The 24,437-nt window shown below is 63.5% G+C and overlaps 2 protein-coding genes across 5 annotated transcripts; both read right to left on the reverse strand.

Moving 5' to 3' along the window:
- Positions 1 to 4,202: 4,202 nt before the first annotated feature.
- On the reverse strand, positions 4,203 to 15,263 carry ZFTRAF1 (zinc finger TRAF-type containing 1). Of its 4 annotated transcripts, none has more exons than XM_074578100.1 (4): positions 14,868 to 15,263; positions 10,575 to 10,813; positions 9,748 to 9,959; positions 4,203 to 5,900 (listed from the first exon to the last, which is right to left on the reverse strand). In XM_074578100.1, the coding sequence occupies exons 1-4, from the start codon at positions 15,198 to 15,200 to the stop codon at positions 5,509 to 5,511; spliced, it is 1,176 nt and encodes a 391-aa protein (XP_074434201.1). In that variant the 5' UTR covers positions 15,201 to 15,263; the 3' UTR covers positions 4,203 to 5,508. The 4 variants fall into 4 exon arrangements, 2 of the variants coding, with proteins under 2 accessions (XP_074434201.1, XP_074434200.1); XM_074578099.1 differs by lacking the exon at positions 14,868 to 15,263 and adding an exon at positions 11,124 to 14,851 and having other exon boundaries at positions 5,472 to 5,900; XR_012585825.1 differs by lacking the exon at positions 14,868 to 15,263 and adding an exon at positions 11,124 to 14,849 and having other exon boundaries at positions 5,763 to 5,900; positions 9,316 to 9,959.
- Positions 15,264 to 17,141: 1,878 nt separating this feature from the next.
- On the reverse strand, positions 17,142 to 20,097 carry TMEM276 (transmembrane protein 276). The gene is made up of 3 exons (XM_074578114.1): positions 20,031 to 20,097; positions 19,847 to 19,950; positions 17,142 to 17,624 (listed from the first exon to the last, which is right to left on the reverse strand). The coding sequence occupies exons 2-3, from the start codon at positions 19,919 to 19,921 to the stop codon at positions 17,142 to 17,144; spliced, it is 558 nt and encodes a 185-aa protein (XP_074434215.1). The 5' UTR covers positions 19,922 to 19,950; positions 20,031 to 20,097.
- Between the last annotated feature and the right edge of the window lie 4,340 nt (positions 20,098 to 24,437).

The following is a 24,437-nucleotide window of genomic DNA, read 5'->3' on the forward strand; positions in this document are numbered from 1 at the left end:
GGTCAGCTCGGGGAGCAGGACCCGCCTCCGCGGGGCGGGGAAATACGGCCGCCGGCCCGGCGCGAGAGCGTCCGCGGGGGGTGATGGGAAGAGCGGCGGCCCCGGTGCTCCCAGTAACCCCCAGTGCTCCCAGTAACCCCCAGTGCTCCCAGTAACCTCCGGTGCCCCCAGTCCGGCGGCCCCAGTGCTCCCAGTAAGTCCCAATGCTCACAGTCCAGCGATCCCAGTGCTCCCAGTAACTCCCGGTACTCCCAGTACAGCAGCCCCAGTACTCCCAGTAACGCCCAGTGCTCCCAGTACAGCGACCCCAGTGCTCCCAGTGCCCCCCGGTGCTCCCAGTACAGCGACCCCGGTGCTCCCGGTAACCCCCAGTGCTCCCAGTACAGCGACCGCGGTGCTCCCAGTAACCCCTGGTGCTCCCAGTACAGCGACCCCGGTGCTCCCAGTGCCCCCCGGTGCTCCCAGTACAGCGACCCCGGTGCTCCCAGTAACCCCCAGTGCTCCCAGTACAGCGACCCCGGTGCTCCCAGTAACCCCCGGTGCTCCCAGTCCAGCGGCCCCGGTGCTCCCAGTAACCCCTGGTGCTCCCAGTACAGTGGCCCCACTGCTCCCAGTAACCCCCAGTGCTCCCAGTACAGCGACCCCGGTGCTCCCAGTAACCTCCAGTGCTCCCAGTCCGGCGGCCCCGGTGCTCCCAGTAACCCCCGGTGCTCCCAGTACAGCGGCCCCACTGCTCCCAGTAACCCCCAGTGCTCCCAGTACAGCGACCCCGGTGCTCCCAGTAACCTCCAGTGCTCCCAGTAATCCCCGGTGCTCCCAGTCACTTCCGGTGCTCCCAGTCCAGCAGTCCCAGTGCTCCCAGTAACCCCTGGTGCTCCCAGTCCGGCGGCCCCAGTGCTCCCAGTAACCCCCAGTGCTCCCAGTACAGCGACCCCGGTGCTCCCAGTACCCCCCAGTGCTCCCAGTGCCCCCCAGTACTCCCAGTAACCCCTGGTGCTCCCAGTACAGCAATCCCAGTGCTCCCAGTAATTCCCGGTGCTTCCAGTCCGGTGGCCCCGGTGCTCCCAATACCTCCCAGTGCTCCCAGTACGGCGACCCCGGTGCTCCCAGTACCTCCCAGTCCAGCGGCCCCGGTGCTACCAGTAACTCCTGGTGCTCCCAGTACAGCGGCCCCGGTGCTCCCAGTAACCCCCAGTGCTCCCAGTACAGTGACCCCGGTGCTCCCAGTAACCCCCAGTGCTCCCAGTACAGCGGCCCCAGGGCTCCCAGTAACGCCCAGTCCAGCAGCCCCGGTGCTCCCAGTAACCCCCAGTGCTCCCAGTACAGCGGCCCCACTGCTCCCAGTAACCCCCAGTGCTCCAAGTATGGCGGCCCCAGTGCTCCCAGTACAGCGACCCCGGTGCTCCCAGTAACCTCCGGTGCTCCCAGTAACCCCCGGTGCTCCCAGTACAGCGGCCCCAGGGCTCCCAGTAACGCCCAGTCCAGCGGCCCCGGTGCTCCCAGTAACCCCTGGTGCTCCCAGTCTGGCAGCCCCGGTGCTCCCAGTAACTCCCAGTGCTCCAAGTGCGGTGGCCCAGTGCTCCCAGTACAGTGGCCCCACTGCTCCCAGTAACCCCCAGTGCTCCCAGTACAGCGGCCCCAGTGCTCCCAGTAACTCCCAGTGCAGCAGCCCCACTGCTCCCAGTAACCCCCAGTGCTCCCAGTGCCCTCCAGTAGCTCCCAGTCCTCTCCAGTATCCCCCAGCCCAGCACTCCCAGTTCTCCCAGTAGACTCCAGTAGCTCCCAGTCCTCTCCAGTATCCCCCAGCCCAGCACTCCCAGTTCTCCCAGTACACTCCAGTAGCTCCCAGTCCTCCCCAGTATCCCCCAGCCCAGCACTCCCAGTTCCCCCAGTACACTCCAGTAGCTCCCAGTCCTCCCCAGTATCCCCCAGCCCAGCAGCCCCAGTGCTCCCAGTATCCCCCAGTGCACTCCAGTACACCCCGCTACGCTCAGGCCAGTGTCCCCCAATGCCCCCCCAGTACTCCCAGTGCCCCCAGTCCAGTCCTGCCACCACGCAGCCCAGTACTCCCAGTACCCCAAGTCCGACATCCCAGTACGCCTCAGCAGCTCCCAGTATCCCCTACCCAGTGCCTCCCAGTACCCCCCCCACATACACCCCTGCAGCCCTGGGCTGCCCAGTTTCTCCAGTAATCCTCCAAAACCTCCCAGTATCCCCAGCCCAGTGCTCCCAGTGTGCCCCTTACACCCAGACCAGTGCTCCCAGTATCCCCAAGCATCTCCATCCCAGTGCCCCCAGTTTCCCCAGTAACCCCCAGCCCAGTGCCCCGTTTTCCCCAGTAACCCCCAGCCCACTGCCTCCCAGTAGCCCCAGTAGCCCCCAGCCCAGTGCTCCCAGTAGCCCCCAGCCCAGTGCTCCCAGTATCTCCCCTCCCCCTCGCCCAGTTCCCCCAGTAACCCCCAGCCCAGTGCTCCCAGTAGCCCCCAGCCCAGTGCTCCCAGTATCTCCCCTCCCCCTCACCCAGTTCCCCCAGTAACCCCCAGCCCAGTGCTCCCAGTAGCCCCAGTAACCCCCAGCCCAGTGCCCCCAGTTGCCCCCCCCCCAATTACCGCAGGCGAGGGAAGAGCTAATTAGCCGGGGGGGGGGGAGACGAGGAACGAGGGACACCCCCCAGCCCAGCCCGGGGGGGGGGGGGGGGGGGCAGGATCGGGCCCCCCGGGGGGGGACGACACCCCCCAGAGTGGGGGTGGGGGTGACGCCCCCCCCCCCCCCCCCCCCCCAGCCCCGATTTAATGAATTCCAAATTATTCTCACGCTCTGAAACTGCTTAATTACCCGGGGGGGGGCTGGGCCCTGCCCCCTGCAGGAAACGGGGCAAAACAATCCTCCGATTCGGGTGAAAAACCAAAAAACCAACCCCCCCCCCCCCCAATTTGGGGTAAAAAACCCCAGATACGACACTCAAATTTCCGGGGGGGGGGGAGGGGGGGGGGACGGACGGACCCAAACCACAAAAAAACCAAACCTCAAACGTGGGGGAAGAAACGCCCCAATTTTGGTTTAAAAAAGGACCCTGAACTTTCGGTGAAAAAATGCCAAGTTTTGGTGAAAAGAAACTTCAACTTTTGGTGGAAAAAAACCGCCTCCAATTTGGGGGAAAAAACCCTCCAATCTTGGTGAGAAACCCCTCGACTTCAGTGAAAAAAAACCTGAAATTTTGGTGAGAAAACCCTCGACTCCAGTGAAAAACCCTCCAATTTTGGTGAAAAAAATAAATCGCGCAAATTTTGGTAAAAAAAAAACAACCACGCGCTCCAATTTTTTGGGGAAAAAAACCTCAAATTTTGCTTTAAAAAAAGATCTTCGACTTTTGCTAAAAAGAAACTTCCCCTTTGGTGAGAAAAAACCCCCCAGTTTTGGTGAAAGTTAAAATTTTGGTGAAAAAAAAAACCCCAACCAAGTTTCGGTGCAAAGAAACTTCAACTTTTGGGTGAAAAACCCCTTAACTTTTGTAAAAAAAACCCTCAAATTTCTTGCAAAACCCTCCAATTTTGGTGAAAAAACCCTCAACTTTTGTGAAAACCCCTCCAATTTGGGGGCAAAAAAAAAATCCTCAAATTTTGGTGAAAAAAAAAAACCCCACCCTCCAATTTGGGTTAAAAAAAGCCCAACCAACCAACACTCAAATTTTGGTAAAAAAAACCACCAACCCCCTCAAATTTGGGAGAAAACCCCTCAAATTTGGGTTTAAAAAAAGCCCCTCGACCTTTGGTGAAAAGAAACTTCAACTTTTGCGAAAAACGCTCAAATTTCGTGAAAAACCCTCCGATTTTGGTGAAAAAAATCCTCAACTTTGGGGGAAAACGCCGCCGATTTTGGCGAAAGCTGGGAAAAGGCCCCAGCCGCTGCCGAGCTCGTTAACGGCACAGTTTTAATTAGGGGGGGTGGGACCCCCCCCCAGGAGGGGCCGAGCTTAAAAAAAAAGCCCCGAATAATTGGAAAATTCCCCATTTTTTATTCTAGAAGTAAAAGCCGCAGCCCTCCCCCCCCCCCCGGCTTTGGCTCAAGAGTGAATTATTTTTTACTGTTTTTTTTTGCTTTAAAAAGGGGGTTTGGGGGTGGGGGAGGGGCTGTTGGAGGGGTTTCGGTGGGATTTTTGGGTGAGTTTTGCTGTTCTGGGGGGGTTGGGGGTTTGTTGGGGGTTTGTTGTTTGTTTTTTTTTTTAATTTGGGTTTATTTGTCGGGATTTTCTGGGGTTTGTCCGTTTTGGGGGGGTCTGACCAGCTTTGGGGGGTTTCTGTCCTTTTTGCTTGTTTCGTGTCTCGTTTTTTTGTATTTTGTCCGGTTTTTTAGTGGGTTTTGTTCAGGTATTTTTGTCTTTTTTTTTTTTTGTCTGGGTTTTTTTTTTTTTCTTTCGTCAATTTTTTTTCTCCGGGATTTGTTTTTTTGTCAATTACTTTAAAATTATTTTCATCGGGGGTGGCTTTTTTCATCCTTTTTTCTTTTTTTTTTTTTTTTTTTTTAACATTCTGTCCACTTTTTTCCCCTTTCCCCTTTTCTTTTTACATTTTGTCCTTTTCTTCACATTCCGCCCAATTTTTTTTTTTGTGTCTTTCACCTTTTTTTTTTTTTGACATTTTGTCCACTTTTTTTTTTTTTTTTTTTTTTTACATTCTGTCCGGTTTTCTCCACCTTTCCTCCTTTTTTTTTTTTTTTTTAATATAATAACATTTCCCCTGGCTTTTTTTGCCTTTCCTCCGTTTTTTTAATGCCCCGCCCAGCTTTCTTGCCCTTTTGGCCTTTTTTTTTTTCCTCACATTTCCCCCAACTTTTTTCACTTTTCCTCTTTTTTTCCTCACATTTCCCCCAACTTTTTTCACTTTTCCTCTTTTTTTCCTCACATTTCCCCCAACTTCTTTCACTTTTCCTCTTTTTTTCCTCACATTTCCCCCAACTTCTTTCACTTTTCCTCTTTTTTTCCTCACATTTCCCCCAACTTTTTTCACTTTTCCTCTTTTTTTCCTCACATTTCCCCCAACTTTTTTCACTTTTCCTCTTTTTTTTCCTCACATTTCCCCCAACTTCTTTCACTTTTCCTCTTTTTTTTTTTCTCACATTTCCCCCAACTTCTTTCACTTTTCCTTTTTTTTTCTCACATTTCCCCCAGCTTTTCCCCCCTTTCCCCTTTTTTTTTTTTTAAAATTTCCCCCACTTTTTTCACCTTTCCTCCCTCTCTCCCTCTCTTTTTTTTTTTTTTTTTTTAAAATTCCCCCCAGCTTTTCCTCCCTTCCCCCACACCCCGCCCGGCTCCGTCCGTTTCGCTTTTTCGTTTCGCTTTTTTTTTTGTCGTCGTCGTCGTTTTATTTTTTTCTCCGATTTCCCTCCCCTTACCCCCTCCCCCTCCTCCCTCCCCCCTCCCCCTCCCCCCACCCCACCCTCCCCCTCTCCCCGCCGCCCCCAACCTCCCCTTTTCCTCCCTCCCCTCCCCCCCCCCCGGCTCCCCGAGTCTCATTTTTGGATCTGGAATATAAAAAGGCGGAGGTTGATGTTCTTGGCCGCCAGCAGTTTGTTGCACTCCACCGAGTCGAGGATGGGCAGCGCCATGTAGTCGGTCTCGTTGCTCTCGTTGCTGAAGACGAAGTGGTAGATGACGGGGCGGATCTGGACGTCGTCGTAGGGCCCCTCCAGCAGCAGGAAGGAGCACTCCAGCGGCGCGTTCACCTTGCTCTTCAGGATGAGCTGGAAGGAGAGGGTGCGCTTGCAGGAGAGGTTGGGGTTCCGCTCCGAGTCGTTCACCCGCGCCTTCAGCACCCACGTCTGGTTCAGCACCGTCAGCCGCGGCGTCTCGTAGTACAGGCGCGTGATGAAGTCGTCCGTGCGGTACGGCCGGAACTGCACCTCTGACGGAAACCACCGGGAAGAGAAGAAAAAGAAAGAAAAAAAAACAAAACAAAAAAAAAAAAAAAAAAAGGGGGGACGTTGGGGTGACCGCCAGCTCCCCTTCCTCCTCCTCCTCCTCCTCCTCCTCCTCCTCCTCCTCCTCCTCATCCTCCTCCTCATCCTCCTCCTCCTCCTCATCCTCCTCGACCCGCAGCCCCGCACCGAACCTCAGCTCCACAATTCAACCCGGCGAGCCGGCGCAGCCAGGCCAAGGGACGTGATGGGGACGGGCGTTTGGTGATGGGAGACGGTGCCGCAAGGGGCGGCTCCCGGCCACCAAAAGGCTTTACCAGCGTCCTACGGTGTGCCGGCAACAGCCACCAGCAGCCGAAAGGCTTTACCAGCGTCCTACGGTGTGCCGGCAACAGCCACCGGCTGGCGAAAGGCTCTACCAGCGTCCTACGGTGTGCCGGCAACAGCCACCGGCAGCCAAAAGGCTCTACCAGCGTCCTACGGTGTGCCGGCAACAGCCACCGGCAGCCAAAAGGCTCTACCAGCGTCCTACGGTGTGCCGGCAACAGCCACCGGCAGCCAAAAGGCTCTACCAGCGTCCTACGGTGTGCCGGCAACAGCCACCGGCTGGCGAAAGGCTCTACCAGCGTCCTACGGTGTGCTGGCAACAGCCACCAGCTGGCAAAAGGCTTTACCAGCGTCCTACGGTGTGCCGGCAACAGCCACCAGCTGGCAAAAGGCTTTACCAGCGTCCTACGGTGTGCCGGCAACAGCCACCGGCGGCCGAAAGGCTCTACCAGCGTCCTACGGCAGACCGGCAACAGCCACCGGCGGCCAAAAGGCTCTACCAGCGTCCTACGGTGTGCCGGCAACAGCCACCGGCAGCCAAAAGGCTCTACCAGCGTCCTACGGCAGACCGGCAACAGCCACCGGTGGCCAAAAGGCTCTACCAGCACCCTATGGTGGTTACCAGCAACCACCGCTGCTTGCCAAAAGGCTTTACCAGTGTCCTACGGCACACCAGCAACAACCATCAGCCACCAAAAGGCTCTACCAGTGTCCTACAGCAAACCAGCAACCACGACTGGTTACCGAAAGGCTTTACCAGTGTCCTCTGGTGGTTACCAGCAACCACCACTGCTTGCCAAAAGGCTTTACCAGTACCTTACGGTACACTGGCCACCACCACGGGTTGCCAAAAGCCTTTACCAGCGTCCTACGGCACACCAGCAACAACCATCGGCCACCAAAAGGCTTTACCAGCGTCCTACAGCATGCTGGCAACCGCCATCAGTTGCCAAAAGCCTTTACCAGTGCCCCACAGCACACCGGCAGCCGCCACTGGTTGCCCAAAGGCTTTACCAGCACTCTATGGCAGTTGCTGGCAACCACAACCCGCTGCCAAAAGGCTCTACCAGCATCCTACGGTGTGCCGGCAACCGCCAAAGCTGCCCACAAGGTTTCACCAGCGTTCGACAGCATGCCAGCAGCCACCTCTGTCTGCCACAGGCTTTACCAGTACTCTACGGTGGTTGCCGGCAACCACCTCTGTCTGCCACAGGCTTTACCAGTACTCTACGGTGGTTGCCGGCAACCACCTCTGTCTGCCACAGGCTTTACCAGTACTCTACGGTGGTTGCCGGCAACAACCACCAGCTGCCAAAAGGCTTTACCGGTGTCCTACGGTATGCTGACAACCACCACCGGTTGCCAAAAGGCTTTACCAGCATCCTACGGCACACCAGCAACTATCATCAGCCACCAAAAGGCTCTACCAGCGTCCTACGGTGTGCCAGCAACCACCACCGGTTGCCGAAAGGCTTTACCAGTGTCCTGTGGCGCACGGGTGACCACCACTGGCTGCCAAACGGCTCTACCAGCATCCTATGGTGGTTACCAGCAACCACCACTGCTTGCCGAAAGTCTTTACCAGTGTCCTACGGCACACAGGCAACCACCACCGGTTGCCAAAGGCTTTACCAGAGTCCTGTGGTGGTTATCGGCAACCACCACCGGTTGCCAACGGCTTTACCAGAGTCCTGTGGTGGTTATCGGCAACCACCACCGGTTGCCAAAGGCTTTACCAGAGTCCTGTGGTGGTTATCGGCAACACCACCGGTTGCCAACGGCTTTACCAGAGTCCTGTGGTGGTTATCGGCAACCACCACCGGTTGCCAAAGGCTTTACCAGAGTCCTGTGGTGGTTATCGGCAACCACCACCGGTTGCCAAAGGCTTTACCAGAGTCCTGTGGTGGTTATCGGCAACCACCACCGGTTGCCAAAGGCTTTACCAGTGTCCTACGGCACACCAGCAACTACCATCAGCCACCAAAAGGCTTTACCAGTGTCCTGCGGCAAACCAGCAGCCACCGTTGGTTGCCAAAAGACTTTAGCAGCATCCTACGGTGGTTACCGGCAACCACCACTTGTTGCCAGAAAGCTTACCAGCGTCCTACGGCACACCAACAACAACCACCAGTTGCCCAAAGGCTTTACCAGCGTCCCACGGCACACCAGCAGCCACCACCGGCTGCCCAAAGGCTTTACCAGTGTCCAACAGAGTTCCAGCAAGGGGCACCAGTTGCCAAAAGGCTTCACCAGCACTCTATGGTGCGTCGGCAACCGCCACCGGTTACTGAAAGGCTTTGCGGGCGTCCACCGGCGCGGCAGGACAGAGAGCCAGGAGACGGTTGGGTCACAAGGCAGAGTTTATTGGGTTGGTCGTACAAAGCGGCGAGCGAGGCGGCGCGGTGAAGCGTCCCCGTGGGGCACAGACACCGGTGACACATCCCAGAGGCTCCCGGCGTGGGTGCACGGCACCGAGACGCTGCCGGCTTGGCACCAGGGGGTTTAGGGATGAGCTGGGCGCTTGCCGAGCGCAAGGGACGGCGCGGTGCCCTTCTGCGGCACTGACACCATCGGCGGCGCTTCCAGGAGGGAGAGAGGGAGGAGAGGGCCCGGCGGCGCAGCCTGGGCAGCAGAGGGGTCGCCGTTACTCCAGCCACGCCACAGCCCCATCGCCGGGGGCTTCGCTGCCACCGCCGCAGCCCAGCACCGCAGCGTCTCGGCACCAAGCTGCCCGGCTTTACCGGGGCTGAGCCCCGGCACGGAGGACGCGAGGGCTGGAGCGGGGCCGGGTGCTGCAGCCCCAGCTCCTGGCACAACCGGCTACCAAAACGCCTGAGTCGCTCTCACCGGATCCCCGCGCGCACCCATGATGCCAGAGCGAGCCAGACGTACAACCGGGAGCACCCTCCATCCCCGGGGTGCCGGCTGAGGGGAAACCCCTTCCCCTCTCCAGCCCCAATTTGCCGTTTCCCTCTCGGGTTAATTGGCCCCGCGGTGTTTAAAGCCAAACCCGGCGTTTGGCAGCACTTCTTGCCCCGGTTTTAGCACCGATGTAGCGGCGAAGACCCAGCTTACCTGCTCCCGCAGCTCAACCGGGGCTTCTCACACCCGTTAGCGGCCACGTCCCGCACTGCCCCGCTGCCAACACAACCGCCGCGGCACCGGGTGGGAGAGGGGTTCGGTAAAACCCCTCGGCAAAGCAAGAACGGCGAGAAGGCGACGGAAGGGCGAAGCGTCGCCGGTGCTTCTCCGGAACTCGATAAAACATCTCAGGGAACGTCGTTCTATGGGGTTGGTTTGAAACTCCCATCGCTTGGCTCGCGGCAGGGGACGGAGGCTCAAGCCGAAACACCGCCAATGTGCTCGGCAAGGCCCTTTGTTGCTACCAAATCGATCGCCGCGCGAGATAAAACCAGGTTTCGGCAGCACAGAAACAGCGTCGGTGCCGGAGGAGACGCAGAGGATGGGTCGGGGAAGCCGGCGCCGCCGTCCCGAGCGAGCCATTACCTGTGTAGCCGATCTTCTCGAAGCTGAGCAGGCTGAAGATGCTGTTATAAAGCTGCATTTCTTTTTTCCGCGTTTGGTCCATTTCGTCTAAAATCTCCATCAGCTCGTTGCCGGTTTTGGTAGGGTGGGTGCATTCGGCTTCGTGCACCGTCAGCTCGTGGTAGGGACCCTGCCACGGGCACCCGATCCGCTTGTATTTGCACTGGGTCACCCTGGCGGGGAGAGGGAACAAGGATGAACATTCGCCGGATGGGGACGCCGCGCAGAACACGAGGCAGATGCGGCCACCCCAGTGCCGGGAAGGGCAGCCAGGACGGCAGGGATGCGCAGGGGCTCGTCCGGATCAATTCGGATCCAGCAGCAAGAACAGCAATTCCAGGAGAGCCGTTTCACGCCCCGTGGAAAACCGTGGGACGCTGGCAGCTGCCGACCGGACACGGCGGCACACAGACGCCGGCAGGGAGAGGGGGGTCTCTGCGGCACCTTGTCCTCCCTCAAACCACCGGCACCTCCCCAGGGGCGGTGGGACACGGCTGGTGGGCATTTCGGGGCAGGACCAGGCCGTGCCGGGGGCTGGAGGGGGCCCAGGGTGCTGCTGAGCACCAACGGCTTTGCCGCGACACCAGACCAGCTCCGGCAGTGCGGGCGAGCCGGAGAAACCCGCCGTGCCCCGACTGTGGGGGCTCGGTGCCACGTGAGCCCTGGCTTCACCGGGATGCCCCACTCCGGGCAGCGAGGTTTCCCAACCCCGCTGTGTCTCCGTGCCACGCTGGCGGAGCACCGCGAGCTGCACCGGCACCTCGCCGAAGGGAAGCGAAGGGCTTTACCTGTCCTGGCATTCCTCTTTCTGGTGCCTCTCCAGGAGGGAGCGGGGGAATTGCTGCATGCAGAAGCCGCACTCGGAGGGCAGCTCGCTGACGGCTTTTTCCACGGCCAGGTTGCGGCAGCAGAGGCTCTTACTGATCTCGCAGCGGCAATTCGGGCAAGTGGCTTGTTCCTCCTTTAGCCGCGCGTCCGCCAGGAGGTGGATGAAGCAGCCGGCGCACATCAGGTGCCCGTTGGTGCACTGCGGGAGGGGAGAAATAAAGCATCAGACTCTCGCGGGGTCCGTCACCGGGGAAACTGAGTCACAAAAAGGCAAACAAAGTGAATTTGGACGCGTCGGCGCTGGAGAAAGACGCTTTGCCATCCCTGCTCCTCCCAACAAACCACCCCGGCACACGGCTCCCTCCGGTTGAGCCCTGGCACCGGCTGCCGGCGTTTTGGCAAAGCCGGAGGCCGGGCAGGGAGAGCAGCGTCTCCGGCCTCAGCTGCCAGCTCTCGCGCCGGCCCCGACACGTCCCATCCGACACGTCGCTTCTGTAATTAGGACTGACCTCGTTTGCCTCGCACCGGAGGGGAAGGGAAAGGCTTCCTCCCCGCTTCCCTCCTCCTCCCTTGGTTTCCATCCATCCCACGGGAATCCGACTCCCTGTGTCCGGAAGAGGGGGGGGGGGTGTAATCCACCCCCCAATCCCGCGGGATTTGGGGTAACCAAAAGCAGATGGGGAGAGGGGGACGGAGCCCCCCAAGTGCCTCCTGCAGCGGGGAATGAGGGGAATTACACTAAAATGGGGGCGGGGGGGGGAAGCTTCCTTCACCCCCCGTATCCCCCAGCTCTGGAGGATCCCAAAGGCCGGAACATTCCCTGGCCGCCACGTTAGTGCCGACAGGAGATCCCCAGTTAAACCAGCACAAAGCCTGACTGGGGAAAACCCATCGGCGCAGACAAACCCCCCGGCAAAGCGACGGGAATCAGCCCCGAGGCCTTGGATCACCGGGGTGGGACTCAGGTCTCCCATCAGCGCAGCGAATTCGGCTCCGTGCCGGGAACGGCTCCGGAGCCAAACACGGCATCCCGCTTCCCAGCGGGCTTCCGCGGGGTGATAGAAATAACACGATAAATCTCTTCGACTCCAATTCCTTCAGGTTTTGATACGGGGTGACAAGAGGTGTCAGCCTCCCCCCGGATTGCCGGAATCGCCCTCTTCTTCCAGTGCTCCCTCGGTTTTTCCCTCTGTGCATCAAAAAAATCGCTGGTTTTTAGGCAAAAATTAGTTTAAGAAGCATTTACGGCGCCACCGAGCTGTGCTGGGCGAAGCCCTCGAGGAGAGGAAGAGGAGGGCACGGGGCCAGGCTGCTTCGTGGCAGTCCCTGTCCAAGCGAGCGGCACCGGAGCGATCCCAGCAGCACCTCAGGCACCGGAACAATCCCAATCCGCTCCTCCATCCGCCCCCAAAACCAGAGGGAAAGTGCAAAGAGCCCTGGATTTCTGGAGTTTGCCACAAAGTGATGCCGTCTCCATTGCTGCAGGTGTCCGGGCAAAGGCATCGCTCACGGAACACCCCACGGAGCGGGTGAAGGAGCCACCAAATCCATCGGGAGCTGCCGGAGGGGGCGAGGAGGCAGACGGCACCCGAGCCAGACAGGTCTCCATCATCGCCGGTGACAGCAGGGATCATTCAAGGGACACGCGGCTGTTCCCAAGGGATGGGGAAGCTCCCACCAGCGTCTTCAGATTCCTGCGGTGAAAATCCTTCCCTTGAATCCGGTGGGAGGCTGGAGCTCTCCGGGCTGGAACGTTGTCACCTCCAGGTAGCTTCAGAGCCTGGCCGGGAAACAGCAGCGGGGTTCAGCCTGTCCTGGGAGGGTGTCGTCCCCCAAATTCCTGCCGGCGGGATGGCCGGGAGCTCGTTACCCGCCTCTCGGGATTGCCAGGAAAAGCTTTAATCCTCAGCCAGGCTGGGAAAGGCCTGACCCTGCGCAGGGATTAGCGCCGGAGCCGCTTACCCAGGACATCCATTGTTCCGCCTCCCAAAAGCTTTTGGATTTTTCCCTTTTGCCGGGCCCGGAGCGCGGCAGCCGGGCATTAAACCGGCCCTGACATGATGCTGCTGAACCACGGTTACGGGATGAGGGTCCCAGCTCCGAAACACCCGCACCGGCTTCAGGATGAGCCCCGGCATGATTCCAGCTAAAAACCCGCTATGGTTTCGGCTGGGCACGGTCCCGGTGAGCCGCCGGCTTCCCCCGCAGTGCCTCACCGCCGCTGCGCTAAAAATACCGGCAAGCGAGCCAAAACAAGAGGAGAACGCCGGCTGAGCGCTCCCACAACCGCCGCGGTGCCGGAGCGTGTAATTACAGCCGCTCGTTAGCGCTCGGGCCCTGACGAACCCACCCGACGGTGGGAAGGCACCGGCACGGCCACAACACCGCGGTCGCTCCCGGTTTTAATTACAGCCCCGGCAAAGCCCTCGTCATACATAATTAAAGAGGGGGACGAGTGACCACAGGAGTGAGAAGGAAGAGGAGGATGTGACGAAGGATGCTGCCCTGCCCCCCAGGCACGCGGAGCCGGTTTGGCAAGCGCCGCACCGGATCAGTGGGGATCTCTCCCCCGGTGCGGCTCCGGTGAGGTTTGAATCATCACGGCCAAGGGGATCCCTCCGCCCTGAGCCAGCGGCCATCTTACAGCACCCCCCAAAACCAACCCCCCAGGCAGAGGGGGGGTGGGGGTCGCTCCCCGCAGCCGCGCCGTCGCCGGATATTCTTAGTATGTGACCGGCAAAGTGTAAGATCACCGAAGCCATGACCTTCGTGTCTGGGCTCTGACGCTGCCAAAATCGAGCAGCAACCGGCCGGGCTGCCGGGACCGGCGGAGCACGGAGCGGCCGTGCCGGCGGCTCTGCCGTCACCACGGGGCTGCTGTGCCGGTGGCTCTGCCGTGCCGGTGGCTCTGCCATCACCGTGGGGCTGCCGTGCCGGTGGCTCTGCCCCGTCAGCACGGGGCTGCCGGTGGGTCCGCGTGCCGCGAAATGGATGCTGGCCGGAGGGAAAGAGGCCGGCACCTTTACGTAACCGGCGGCTGCGCTCCGGTGAGCGCCGGCACTGCCCGTCCCGCTCCCTGCCGGGACACACACCCCCACACCCCCCCCCACTCTGGGCATGGGAAACCCCCCAGTGTGCCACAAACTGGGATAAACTGGGGGGGGGGTTGAACCTAGCCCCCCCCACGGGGTCAGCACAGAGGGGGTAGGGGAGGGCGAGCGGTGGGTGCGGAGGTTCCGGGGGGCTGTTGGTGGAGGCAGCATGGGGGCCTCTGGGTGCTGGGGGGGGGTCTGGCATCCTCAGGGATGGGGGGGGGATGACACCCTGGGGTCCTTAAAGGAGGAGGGGACCCTAAAGCCCCCAAGGGGAGGGGGGGTGCCTGAACTCCCCACTGAGCAGGGGGGGTGGGGGGTGTCGGGGGAGGGCCCCCAGCAGGATGGGTGCCCAAGGGGACCCGGGGGGGGGCTCAGTAGCTGGGGCGGGGGTTCCTCAAAGCCACGGGGTGACAAGGACTGGGGGGGGGGAGCCCCCCAGGTTTTGGGGAAAGGGGGGGGAGGGAGATGAGGGGGTCCCCCTGGTTTGAGGGGGGGCAGGGGGGTCCAGTGCCCCGGCTGGAAGCCCCCACCGGGGCTGAGGGTGACCGGGGATTGGGGGAGGGGGCCCTGGGTGGCTGCGAGGGAGAAGGGGGGGGCTTGATGGGTGTCAGTCATGGCGGGGGGGCAGACATCAGGGACCAGTGTCGGCGGCAGAGAGGCCCCACAGAGGGGGGTTGGTGGCCACCGAGGAGGCCCTGGAGAACGGGGGGGGCCGATGCTCTATGAGGGGATGGGGAGGCCCTGGGGGGAGTTCGGTGGCCACTGCGGAAGCCCCGGAGAACGGGGGTCGTTGGCCCATGGGGGGATGGGCTCGGTGGCCGATGAAGGGACAAAGATGTCCCGGGGGGGGGGGAGGGGGGGAGGTCGTTGGCCCATGAGCGGATGGGGAGGACCCGGGGGGGGCTCGACGGCAACCGGGGAGATCCCGGAGGAGGGGGAGGGGGGTCGGCGGCCTAAGAGGGGACGGGAAGGACCCGGGGTGGGGGGAGGGTGTCAGTGGCCACCGGGGAGGCCCCGGAGGAGGGGGGATCGGTGGCCCATGAGGGGACGGGGAGACCCCGGGGGGGATCGGTGGCCCATGAGGGGACAAGGCGGCCCCGGGGGGGGGTCGGTGGCCGCCGGGGAGGCCCCGGGGGGGCCCGCGGGGCCCGGCCGTACCTGGTAGACCGAGGCCTTGGGCAGGTCGAGGCAGACGGTGCAGCACAGGACGGAGTAGAGCCGCTCCTCCAGCTTGACGCTGCCCGCCGCCCCCTCGGGCCCCCCCGCTCCCGTCCCCGCCGCCCTCAACCGTTTCTTGGGCGGCGCGTCGGGGTCGGCGCCCGCCTCGCCGTGAGGCCGGGCCCCACCGAGCAGCGAACCCGCCTCCTCGGCGCCTCCCGCCTCGCCCGGGCCGCCTGCCGCCGCCGCCGCGGGGCCGGGGAGGGCCGCGGAGGGGGCGGAGGGGGCGGCCGGGCCCCCGCCGGCCTCACGATCCTCCGCCCCGGACATCATCGCCGCCACCGCCGCCTCACCCCGCCACCGCCGCCGCCGCCATCTTGGCCGCCCCCCTCTCCCTCCACCGGCCCCGCCTTCCCGGCCCGTCAGGGCCCCGGCCAATCGCCGCCCGCGGGAGGCGGTGCCAACGCCCAAGCGACCAATCGAAAGCCACGCCGGCGCCGGCGCCACGCCCCCCGCCGGCGGGCCTGGAGTCGCAAACTTCAACGCCATCACACGCTCCCCCCACCTTCCCCGGCGGGGGAGGTGGAGGGGCGGGGCCCGGAGTGACGTCAGAGAGGGAGCGGGCCAATGGGCGAGGGGGCGCCCGAGGGGGCGGGGCCGGCGCGCGGGGGCGGGGCGCGTGGCGGGGAGCTCCCGGGGGGGGCGGGGCGGGGGGCGCTCCACCAGTGCGGCCCAGTGCGGCCCAGTATGGACCAACACGGACCAGTATGGACCAGTAGAGACCAGTACGGACCAGTACGGACCAGTAGAGACCAGTGTGACCCAGTACGGCCCAGTGCGGCCCAGTAGAGACCAGTACGGACCAGCACGGACCAGTACGGACCAGCACGGACCAGCACGGACCAGTATGGACCAGTAGAGACCAGTGCGGCCCAGTACAGACCAGTAGAGATCAGTGTGACCCAGTACGGACCAGTAGAGACCAGTAGAGACCAGTGTGACCCAGTATGGCCCAGCGCGGCCCAGTGCAGCCCAGTACAGACCAGTACGGACCAGTATGGACCAGTGTGACCCAGTACGGCCCAGCGTGGCCCAGTACGGACCAGTATGGACCAGTAGAGACCAGTGTGGTCCAGCACGGCCCAGTATGGACCAGTAGAGACCAGTGTGACCCAGTACAGCCCAGCACGGCCCAGCACAGCCCAGTACGGACCAGTATGGACCAGTAGAGACCAGTGTGACCCAGTGCGGCCCAGCACAGCCCAGTAGAGACCAGTGTGACCCAGTGCGGTCCAGCACGGCCCAGTACGGACCGGCATGGACCAGTAGAGACCAGTGTGACCCAGTACAATCCGGTACAGACCAGTATGGCCCAGTAAAGACCAGTACAGACCAGCACGGCCCAGTACAGACCAGCACCGACCAGTGCAGCACAGTAAAAACCAGTACGGCCCAGTACAGACCAATACTGACCATTATGGCCCAGTAAAGACCAGTACAGACCAGTGCGGCCCAGTAGAGACCAGTGCGGCCCAGTATGTCTCAGTGCCCCCCAGCACCTCCCAGTACCCCCAGTGGCCCCAGCACCCCACAGACACGGGAACTCCCCAAACCCACTCAGTGCCACCAGTTCTCCCAGTGTCCCCAGCCCCAGTGGGACCAGTGCCCCCATTCACCCCAGTCCCAGTGTGACCAGTGCCACCAGTTCCCCAGCTCCAGTGCCACCAGTTCCCCCAGCCCCAGTGTGACCAGTGCCCCCACTGCCCCAGTGCCCTCACCGCAGTGTGACCAGTATGCCCAGTCTCCCCAGTCCCAGTGTGACCAGTACTCCCAGTACCCACAGTGCCCCCAGTCCCAGTGTGACCAGTGCCACCAGTACCCACAGTGCCCCCACCCCAGTGTGACCAGTGCCCCAGTGCCCCCAGTCCCAGTGTGACCAGTGCCACCAGTGCGCCCCGTGCCCGCACCCCAGTTTGGCCAGTGTCCCCGCCCCAGTGTGACCAGTCCCCCCCCCCAGTTTGCTGTCCCAGTGCCCCCGCCCGAGTGCCCCCCCCAGCCGCGGTGACACCGGTGCCGGCCGTGCCGTGGCCACGGTGGCCCCGCTGGCTGCTGGCCCCGTCCCACAGCCCCGGCGCTGGGGACCCGCCAGCCCCCTCGGGGACCGCGCTGGCCCCCGGCCCTGCGCTAACGAGGGCCCTTAACGAGCCCGAGCCACCCGGGGGTGACGCCGGTGGCACGGGGTGACGCCGCACAAGGACACGAGGGGACCATGGGTCACCGCGCAGCGGCTTTACTGTGGCTCAGCCCCCGCTGCAGCGCCAGGCTCCCGGCGGCCAGCACCCACGGGTGCCCCCCGTGCCGGCCACCGGGCAAGGGCAGCAGGTTGCCGGCGGCCAGGAGGAGGCTGCCCAGCGCCGCCGGCCCGTTGGCGGTGAGGGCGGCCAGCGTGAGGACGCTGGTGGCGGTCAGGACGGTGACAGCGCGGGCGGCCAGCAGCCGGCCCTCCTCGGGCAACGTGGCGGCCACGGGGGCCAGCGCGGTGGCCAGTCCCAGCAGCAGGTTGGCGGTGGCCCGGTCACCGCTGAGGCGGTGGAAGCCGAAGGCCACCAGGGGTTGGGCCAGCACGGCCGAGACCCAGGCGCCGGGCAGGGGGTCGGGGTGTCCCCCCGCTGTCCCCCCGGGCCACAGCGGCTCCAGGGCGTCACTCGCCGCCCCCAGCGCCTGCAGCAGGAACCCGGCCGCCGGCCCCGCCGTCACCTGCGGGACAGAGGGACAGGAGGGGACACGGTGGGTGGCAGGGCGCCGGACGGGTGAGATGGGACCAGCCGGGTGACACGGAACTGGCCGGGTGACGTGGGACCAGCCCGATGACACAGGACCGTCCTGGTGACAGGGGACCAGCGCGGTGACAAGGGACCGTGCCGGTGACAGGGGACCAGCCGGGTGACACAGAACTGGCAGGGTGACGTGGGACCGGCTGGGTGACACGGGAGGATCCCAGTTTCGTGGGACTGTCTGGGTGACGCAGGACTGTCCCGGTGACACGGCACTGTCTGGGTGACAGGGAACTGGCAGGGTGGCACGGGACCTGCTGGGTGGCACAAGCCTGTCCCAGTGACATGGGACTGGAAGGGTGACACGGGACTGGCCCAGTGACAAAGGACCAGCTGGGTGACGGGGGACCGGCCCAGTGACTGGGGATCGGTTGGGTGACACGGGACTGGCCAGGTGACAGGGGACCGGTCCAGCGGCACAGGACTGTCCTGGTGACGTGGGACCGTCTGGGTGACAGGGGACCAGAAGGGTGACATAGGACTCTCCTGGTGACGTGGCACCAGCTAGACGACAGGCATGGGACCAGCTGGGTGACAGGGGACCAGCGCAGTGGCACGGGACTGTCCTGGTGACACAGGACCGGCTGGGTGACATGGGGCTGGCAGGCTGACACAGGACTCTCCCGGGGACGTGGGGCTGGCTGGGTGACAAGGGACCGTGCCGGTGACATCGGACCAGTTGGGTGACAAGGGAGCAGCCTGGTGACAGGCAGCCCCACCCGGGTGACAACCCCCTCCTGGTGCCACCCTCCCCACCATCCCTGGTGTCCCCACCATCCCCGGTGTCCCCACTGTCCCCGCCATCCCGGTGTCCCCACTGTCCCCACCATCCCCGCCATCCCGGTGTCCTTGCTGTTCCTGGGCCCCCCGTCACCCCCGGTGTCCCCGCTGTCTCCCCTGTCCCCGCCATCCTGGTGTCCCCGCCATCCCCAGTGTCCCCGCCATCCCTGCTGTCCCCACCATCCCCGCTGTCCCCGCCCTCCCGGTGTCCCCACTGTCCCCTCCATCCTGCTGTCCCCAGTGTCCCCACCGTCCCCTCCATTCCGCCATCCTGCTATCCCCACTATCCCGGTGTCCCCTCCATCCCGATGTCCCCGCCATCCCTGCTGTCCCTCCATCCTGGTGTCCCCGCTGTCCCAGTGTCCCCACTGTCCCCTCCATCCCGCTGTCCCAGTGTCCCCTCCATCCCGCTGTCCCTGCCATCCTGCTGTCCCCACTGTCCCCTCCATTCCGCCATCCTGCTATCCCTGCCATCCCGGTGTCCCCACCATCCCTGCTGTCCCCTCCATCCCAGTGTCCCCACTGTCCCCTCCATCCTGGTGTCCCCTCCATCCCAGTGTCCCCGCTGTCCCCTCCATCCCGCTGTCCCCTCCATCCCAGTGTCCCCGCTGTCCCCTCCATCCCGCTGTCCCCTCCATCCCGCTGTCCCCTCCATCCCGGTGTCCCCACTGTCCCCTCCATCCCGCTGTCCCCTCCATCCCGGTGTCCCCACTGTCCCCTCCATCCCGCTGTCCCCTCCATCCCAGTGTCCCCGCTGTCCCCTCCATCCCGCTGTCCCCTCCATCCCGGCGTCCCCACTGTCCCCTCCATCCCGCTGTCCCCTCCATCCCGCTGTCCCCTCCATTTCAGTGTCCCCTCCATCCCACTGTCCCCACTGTCCCCTCCATTCCGGTGTCCCCTCCATCCCGCTGTCCCCTCCATCCCGCTGTCCCCTCCATCCCGCTGTCCCCTCCATCCCAGTGTCCCCGCTGTCCCCTCCATCCCGCTGTCCCCTCCATCCCGGTGTCCCCACTGTCCCCTCCATCCCGCTGTCCCCTCCATCCCAGTGTCCCCGCTGTCCCCTCCATCCCGCTGTCCCCTCCATCCCGGCGTCCCCACTGTCCCCTCCATCCCGCTGTCCCCTCCATCCCGCTGTCCCCTCCATTTCAGTGTCCCCTCCATCCCACTGTCCCCACTGTCCCCTCCATCCCGGTGTCCCCTCCATCCTGCTGTCCCCTCCATCCCGGTGTCCCCACTGTCCCCTCCATCCCGCTGTCCCCTCCATTCCGGTGTCCCCTCCATCCCGCTGTCCCCTCCATCCCGGCGTCCCCACTGTCCCCGCCATCCCGCTGTCCCCCCCGCCGCCCGCCCCCCCGCCGCCCGCACCTGCCGGGCCCGCCGGGCGCAGAGCAGGCAGACGGCGCAGAGCAGCACCGGGCCGCACCCGCCGCCGGCGCCCATGGCTGGGATGGGAGGGGGGAACCCGGGGCCTGGGGGGACAAGGAGAGGCGGGTGTCAGGCCGGAGCCGACCCCCCGCTACCCCCGGTGCCCCCCGGCCCCCCCCGTTACCGGCCCCGCTCCCGCCACTTCCGGCCTCCGCGCGCGGCCACCGAGACGCGGGATGGAGCGTCGCGGGGGGCGGGGCCGGGAGGTGGGCGGGGATGTGGGCGGGGCCATCATCCGGGCGGGGCGGTGGCGCGGGGAGATGGAGGTGGGCGGGGAGATGGGCGGGGCCTGAGGGCCGGGGGCGGGGCCTGAGGGCTGGGGGCGGGGCCTGAGGGCTGGGGGCGGGGCCGTGGGGAGCCCGCAGGGGGCGGGGCGGGGGGTGCACGAGTGGACGTCGGGGGGCAAAGGGGGGTAAAAAGGGGGATAAATGTGGGTAAAGGGGGATAAAAGGTGTGTAAAGGGGGTAAAAAGGCGGTAAAGGGGGGGAAAGTTGGATAAAAGGTGTGTAAAGGGGGTAAAGGGGGGGTAAAGGGGGGTAAAAAGGGGTGTAAAGCTGGGTAAAGGGGGGTAAAAAGGGGTGTAAAGCTGAGTAAAGGGGGATAAAAGGTGTGTAAAGGTGTGTAAACGGGGGTAAAAGGTGTGTAAAGGGGGGCAAAGGGGGGTAAAAAGGGGGATAAATGTGGGTAAAGGGGGGTAAAAGGTGTGTAAAGGGGGTAAAAAGGCGGTAAAGGGGGGGAAAGTTGGATAAAAGGTGTGTAAAGGGGGTAAAGGGGGGGTAAAGGGGGGTAAAAAGGGGTGTAAAGCTGGGTAAAGGGGGGTAAAAAGGGGTGTAAAGCTGAGTAAAGGGGGATAAAAGGTGTGTAAAGGTGTGTAAAGGGGGGCAAAGGGGGGTAAAAGGGGGGGTAAAGGTGAGTAAAGGGGGGTAAAAGGTGAGTAAAGGGGGTAAAAACTGGGTAAAGGGGGGTAAAAAGGGGTGTAAAGCTGAGTAAAGGGGGATAAAAGGTGTGTAAAGGTGTGTAAAGGGGGGCAAAGGGGGGTAAAAAGGGGGTAAAGGTGAGTAAAGGGGGGTAAAAGGTGAGTAAAGGGGGTAAAAAGAGGGGTAAAAAGGGGGTAAAGGGGGGTAAAAAGGGGGTGTAAAGCTGAGTATAGGGGGATAAAAGGTGTGTAAAGGTGTGTAAGGGGGGGTAAAAGGTGTGTAAAAGGGGGCAAAGGGGGGTAGAAAGGGGGGTAAAAGGTGAGTAAAGGGGGGTAAAAAGGGGTAAAAAGGGGATAAGGGGGGTAAAAGGTGGGTAAAGGGGTTAAAAAGGGGGGTAAAGGGGGGTAAAAAGTGCGTAAAGGGGGGTAAAAGATGTGTAAAGGGGGGTAAAGGTGTGTAAAGGGGGCAAAAAAGTGGGTAAAAAGGGGAGTAAAGGGGGGTAAAAAGCGTGTAAGGAGAGGTAAAGATGGTTAAAGGGGGGTAAGGGTGTGTAAAGGGGGGTAAAAAGCGGGGTAAAGGGGGGTAAAAAGGAGAGTAAAGGTGTGTAAAGGGGGGTAAAGGGGGGTAAAGGGGGGTAAAGGCACACGTGGGTGTGCGGGGGGGGGTGTGGGTGTGGGGGGGCTCGTGGGGGTGCAATAAAGGTGAGCGGGGGGGGCGGGGGGGCGTGCGTGTGTGCGCGGGGGTGTGTTGGGGGGGGCGCGTGTAAAGGTGTGGGGGGTGTGTGGGGGGTGTGTGGGGGGTGTGTGCGGGGGGTGTGCGGGGGTGTGTGCGGGGGGTGTGCGGGGGTGTGTGCGGGGGGTGTGCGAGTGTGCGGGGGGGTGTGCGGGGTGTGCGGGCGTGTGCGGGGGGTGTGGGGTGTGCGGGGGGGTGTGTGGGTGTGTGTGTGGGGTGTGTGGGGTGTGCGGGGGGTGTGCGAGGGTGTGTGCGGGGTGTGGGGAGGGGTGTGGGGGGGTGTGTGCGGGGGTGTGTGCGGGGTGTGCGGGCGTGTGCGGGGGGTGTGGGGTGTGCGGGGGGGTGTGCGGGGGTGTGTGCGGAGGGTGTGCGGGTGTGTGTGTGGGGTGTGCGGGGGTGTGTGCGGGGGTGTGGGGGGTGTGTGTGGGGTGTGTGCAGGTGTGTGTGGGGTGTGCGGGGGTGTGTGCGGGGGTGTGTGGGGTGTGCGGGGGTTGTGCGGGGGTGTGCGGGGGTGTGCGAGTGTGCGCAGGCGGCCGTGGGGCGCGGAGGGGGCGTGGGGCGTGCGGGACACGGCGCAGGCGTGCACAGGCGTGCGGGGCACCGTGTGCGTGTGTGTGTGCAGGGTGTGTGTGTCACCGTGCAGGGTGTGCGCAGGGTGTGCGCTGGGTGTGTGTCACCGTGCAGGTGTGTGCGTGTGTGTGTGTCACCGTGCAGGGTGTGTGCAGGGTGTGCGCAGGGTGTGCGCCGGGTGTGTGTCACCGTGCAGGTGTGTGCGTGTGTGTGTGTCACCGTGCAGGGTGTGCGCAGGGTGTGTGTCACCGTACAGGGGTGCGCAGTGTGTGTCGCTGTAGAGGTGTGCACGTGTGTGTGTCACCCTGCAGGGGTGCGCAGGGTGTGCGCCGGGTGTGTGTCACCGTGCAGGGGTGTGCATGTGTGTGTGTCACCGTGCAAGGGTGTGGGGGGTCATGCATGCACGTGTGTCACCGTACAGGTGTGCGCAGGGTGTGTGTCACTGAACAGGTGTGTGCCGGGTCATGCACGTGTGTGTGTGTCACCGTGCAGGTGTGCGCAGTGTGTGTGTCACCGTGCAGGTGTGCGCAGTGTGTGCCACCGTGCAGGGGTGCGCCGGGTGTGTGTCACCATGCAGGTGTGCACGTGTGTGTGTCACCGTGCAGGGGTGCGCAGTGTGTGTCACCGTGCAGGGGTGCATAGTGTGTGTGTCACCATGAAGGTGTGCGCAGGGTGTGTGTCACCGTACAGGGGTCCGCAGTGTGTGTCACCGTAGAGGTGTGCGCAGTGTGTGTGTCACCGTGCAGGGTCCGCAGTGTGTGTGTCACCCTGCAGGGGTGTGCAGGGTGTGCGCAGTGTGTGTGTCACCGTACAGGTGTGCACCAGGTGTGTGTCACCCTGCAGGGGTGCGCAGGGTGTGCACGTGTGTGTGTCACCGTACAGGTGTGCGCAGTGTGTGTGTCACCGTGCAGGTGTGTGCACAGTGTGTGTGTCACCGTGCAGGTGTGTGCCGGGTGTGTGTGTCACCGTGCGAGCGTGCACCGGGTGTGGGCAATGTCCCCCCCGGGGGGTCGTGCAGGCGTGTGCAGGGGTGTCCTGACCCCCACCCGACCCCCACCCCCACCCGGGCACGTGCTGCAGCGGGGACCCCCCCCCGGCGTGTCCCACAGATGGGGACCCCCCCCGACCTCCCCCCGACCCCCCCCCAGGTGTGTCCCAGAGATGGGGACCCCCCCCCGACCCCATCCCGACCCCCCCCAGGGGTGTCCCACAGATGGGGACCCCCCCCCGACCTCCCCCCGACCCCCCCCCAGGTGTGTCCCACAGATGGGGACCCCCCCCGACCTCCCCCCGACCCCCCCCCAGGGGTGTCCCACAGATGGGGACCCCCCCAGCCCACCCTGACCCCCACCCAAGCACATCCCGCAGCGGGGACCCCCCCCGCCATGTGTGTCCCGCGGTGGGGACCCCCCCCCCAGCCTTGTCCTTGACCCCCACCCAGGGGTGTCCCACAGTGGGGACCCCCCCCAGCCCCATCCCCGACCCCCACCCGAGCGTGTCCCGCAGCGGGACCCCCCCAGCCCCCTCCCGGGGTGTCCCACAGACGGGGGACCCCCCCGTCGCCCCCCCCCCCCCCCCATGTCACGACACGGCCACCCCCCGCCGGGGACGAGGTGGGGGGGAGGGGGCGACACCCCGGGACCCCCCCGCCGCACCCACACAGCGGGTGCCCCATACGGGGGGGTGGAACCCCCTGCCCCTGGGGTGCCCCATGGCGGGGGGGGATCCCCGGACCCCCCGGGTGTCCCCATGGCGGGGGGGGGCAGCTCCTGGGCTCCCCAAACCCGCCCCATTGACCCCCCAAACCCCCCCATTGACTCCCCCAAAACCGCCCCCATTGACCCCCCCCATTGCCCCCCAACCCGCCCCATTGACCCCCCAAACCCCCCCATTGACTCCCCCAAAACCGCCCCCATTGACTCCCCATTGCCCCCAACCCGCCCCATTGACCCCCCAAACCCCCCATTGACACCCCCAAAACCGCCCCCGTTGACCCCCCCATTGCCCCCCAACCCGCCCCATTGACCCCCCAAACCCCCCCATTGACCTCCCCAGCCCCATTGACCCCCCCGAACCCGCCCAAACCCCCCCATTGACCTCCCCAGCCCCATTGACTCCCCCGAACCCGCCCCCATTGCCCCCCCAAGCCACCCCATTGATCTCCCCAGCCCCATTGACCCCCATAAACCTGCCCCATTGACCTCCCCAGTCCCATTGACCCCCCAAACCCGCCCCCATTGACCCCCAAACACCCCCATTGACCCACCAAACCCGCCCCCATTGACCCCCAAACCCGCCCCATTGACCCCCCA

Source organism: Larus michahellis, chromosome 2 (assembly GCF_964199755.1).
Source record: "Larus michahellis chromosome 2, bLarMic1.1, whole genome shotgun sequence".
NCBI classification, from domain to species: domain Eukaryota; kingdom Metazoa; phylum Chordata; class Aves; order Charadriiformes; family Laridae; genus Larus; species Larus michahellis.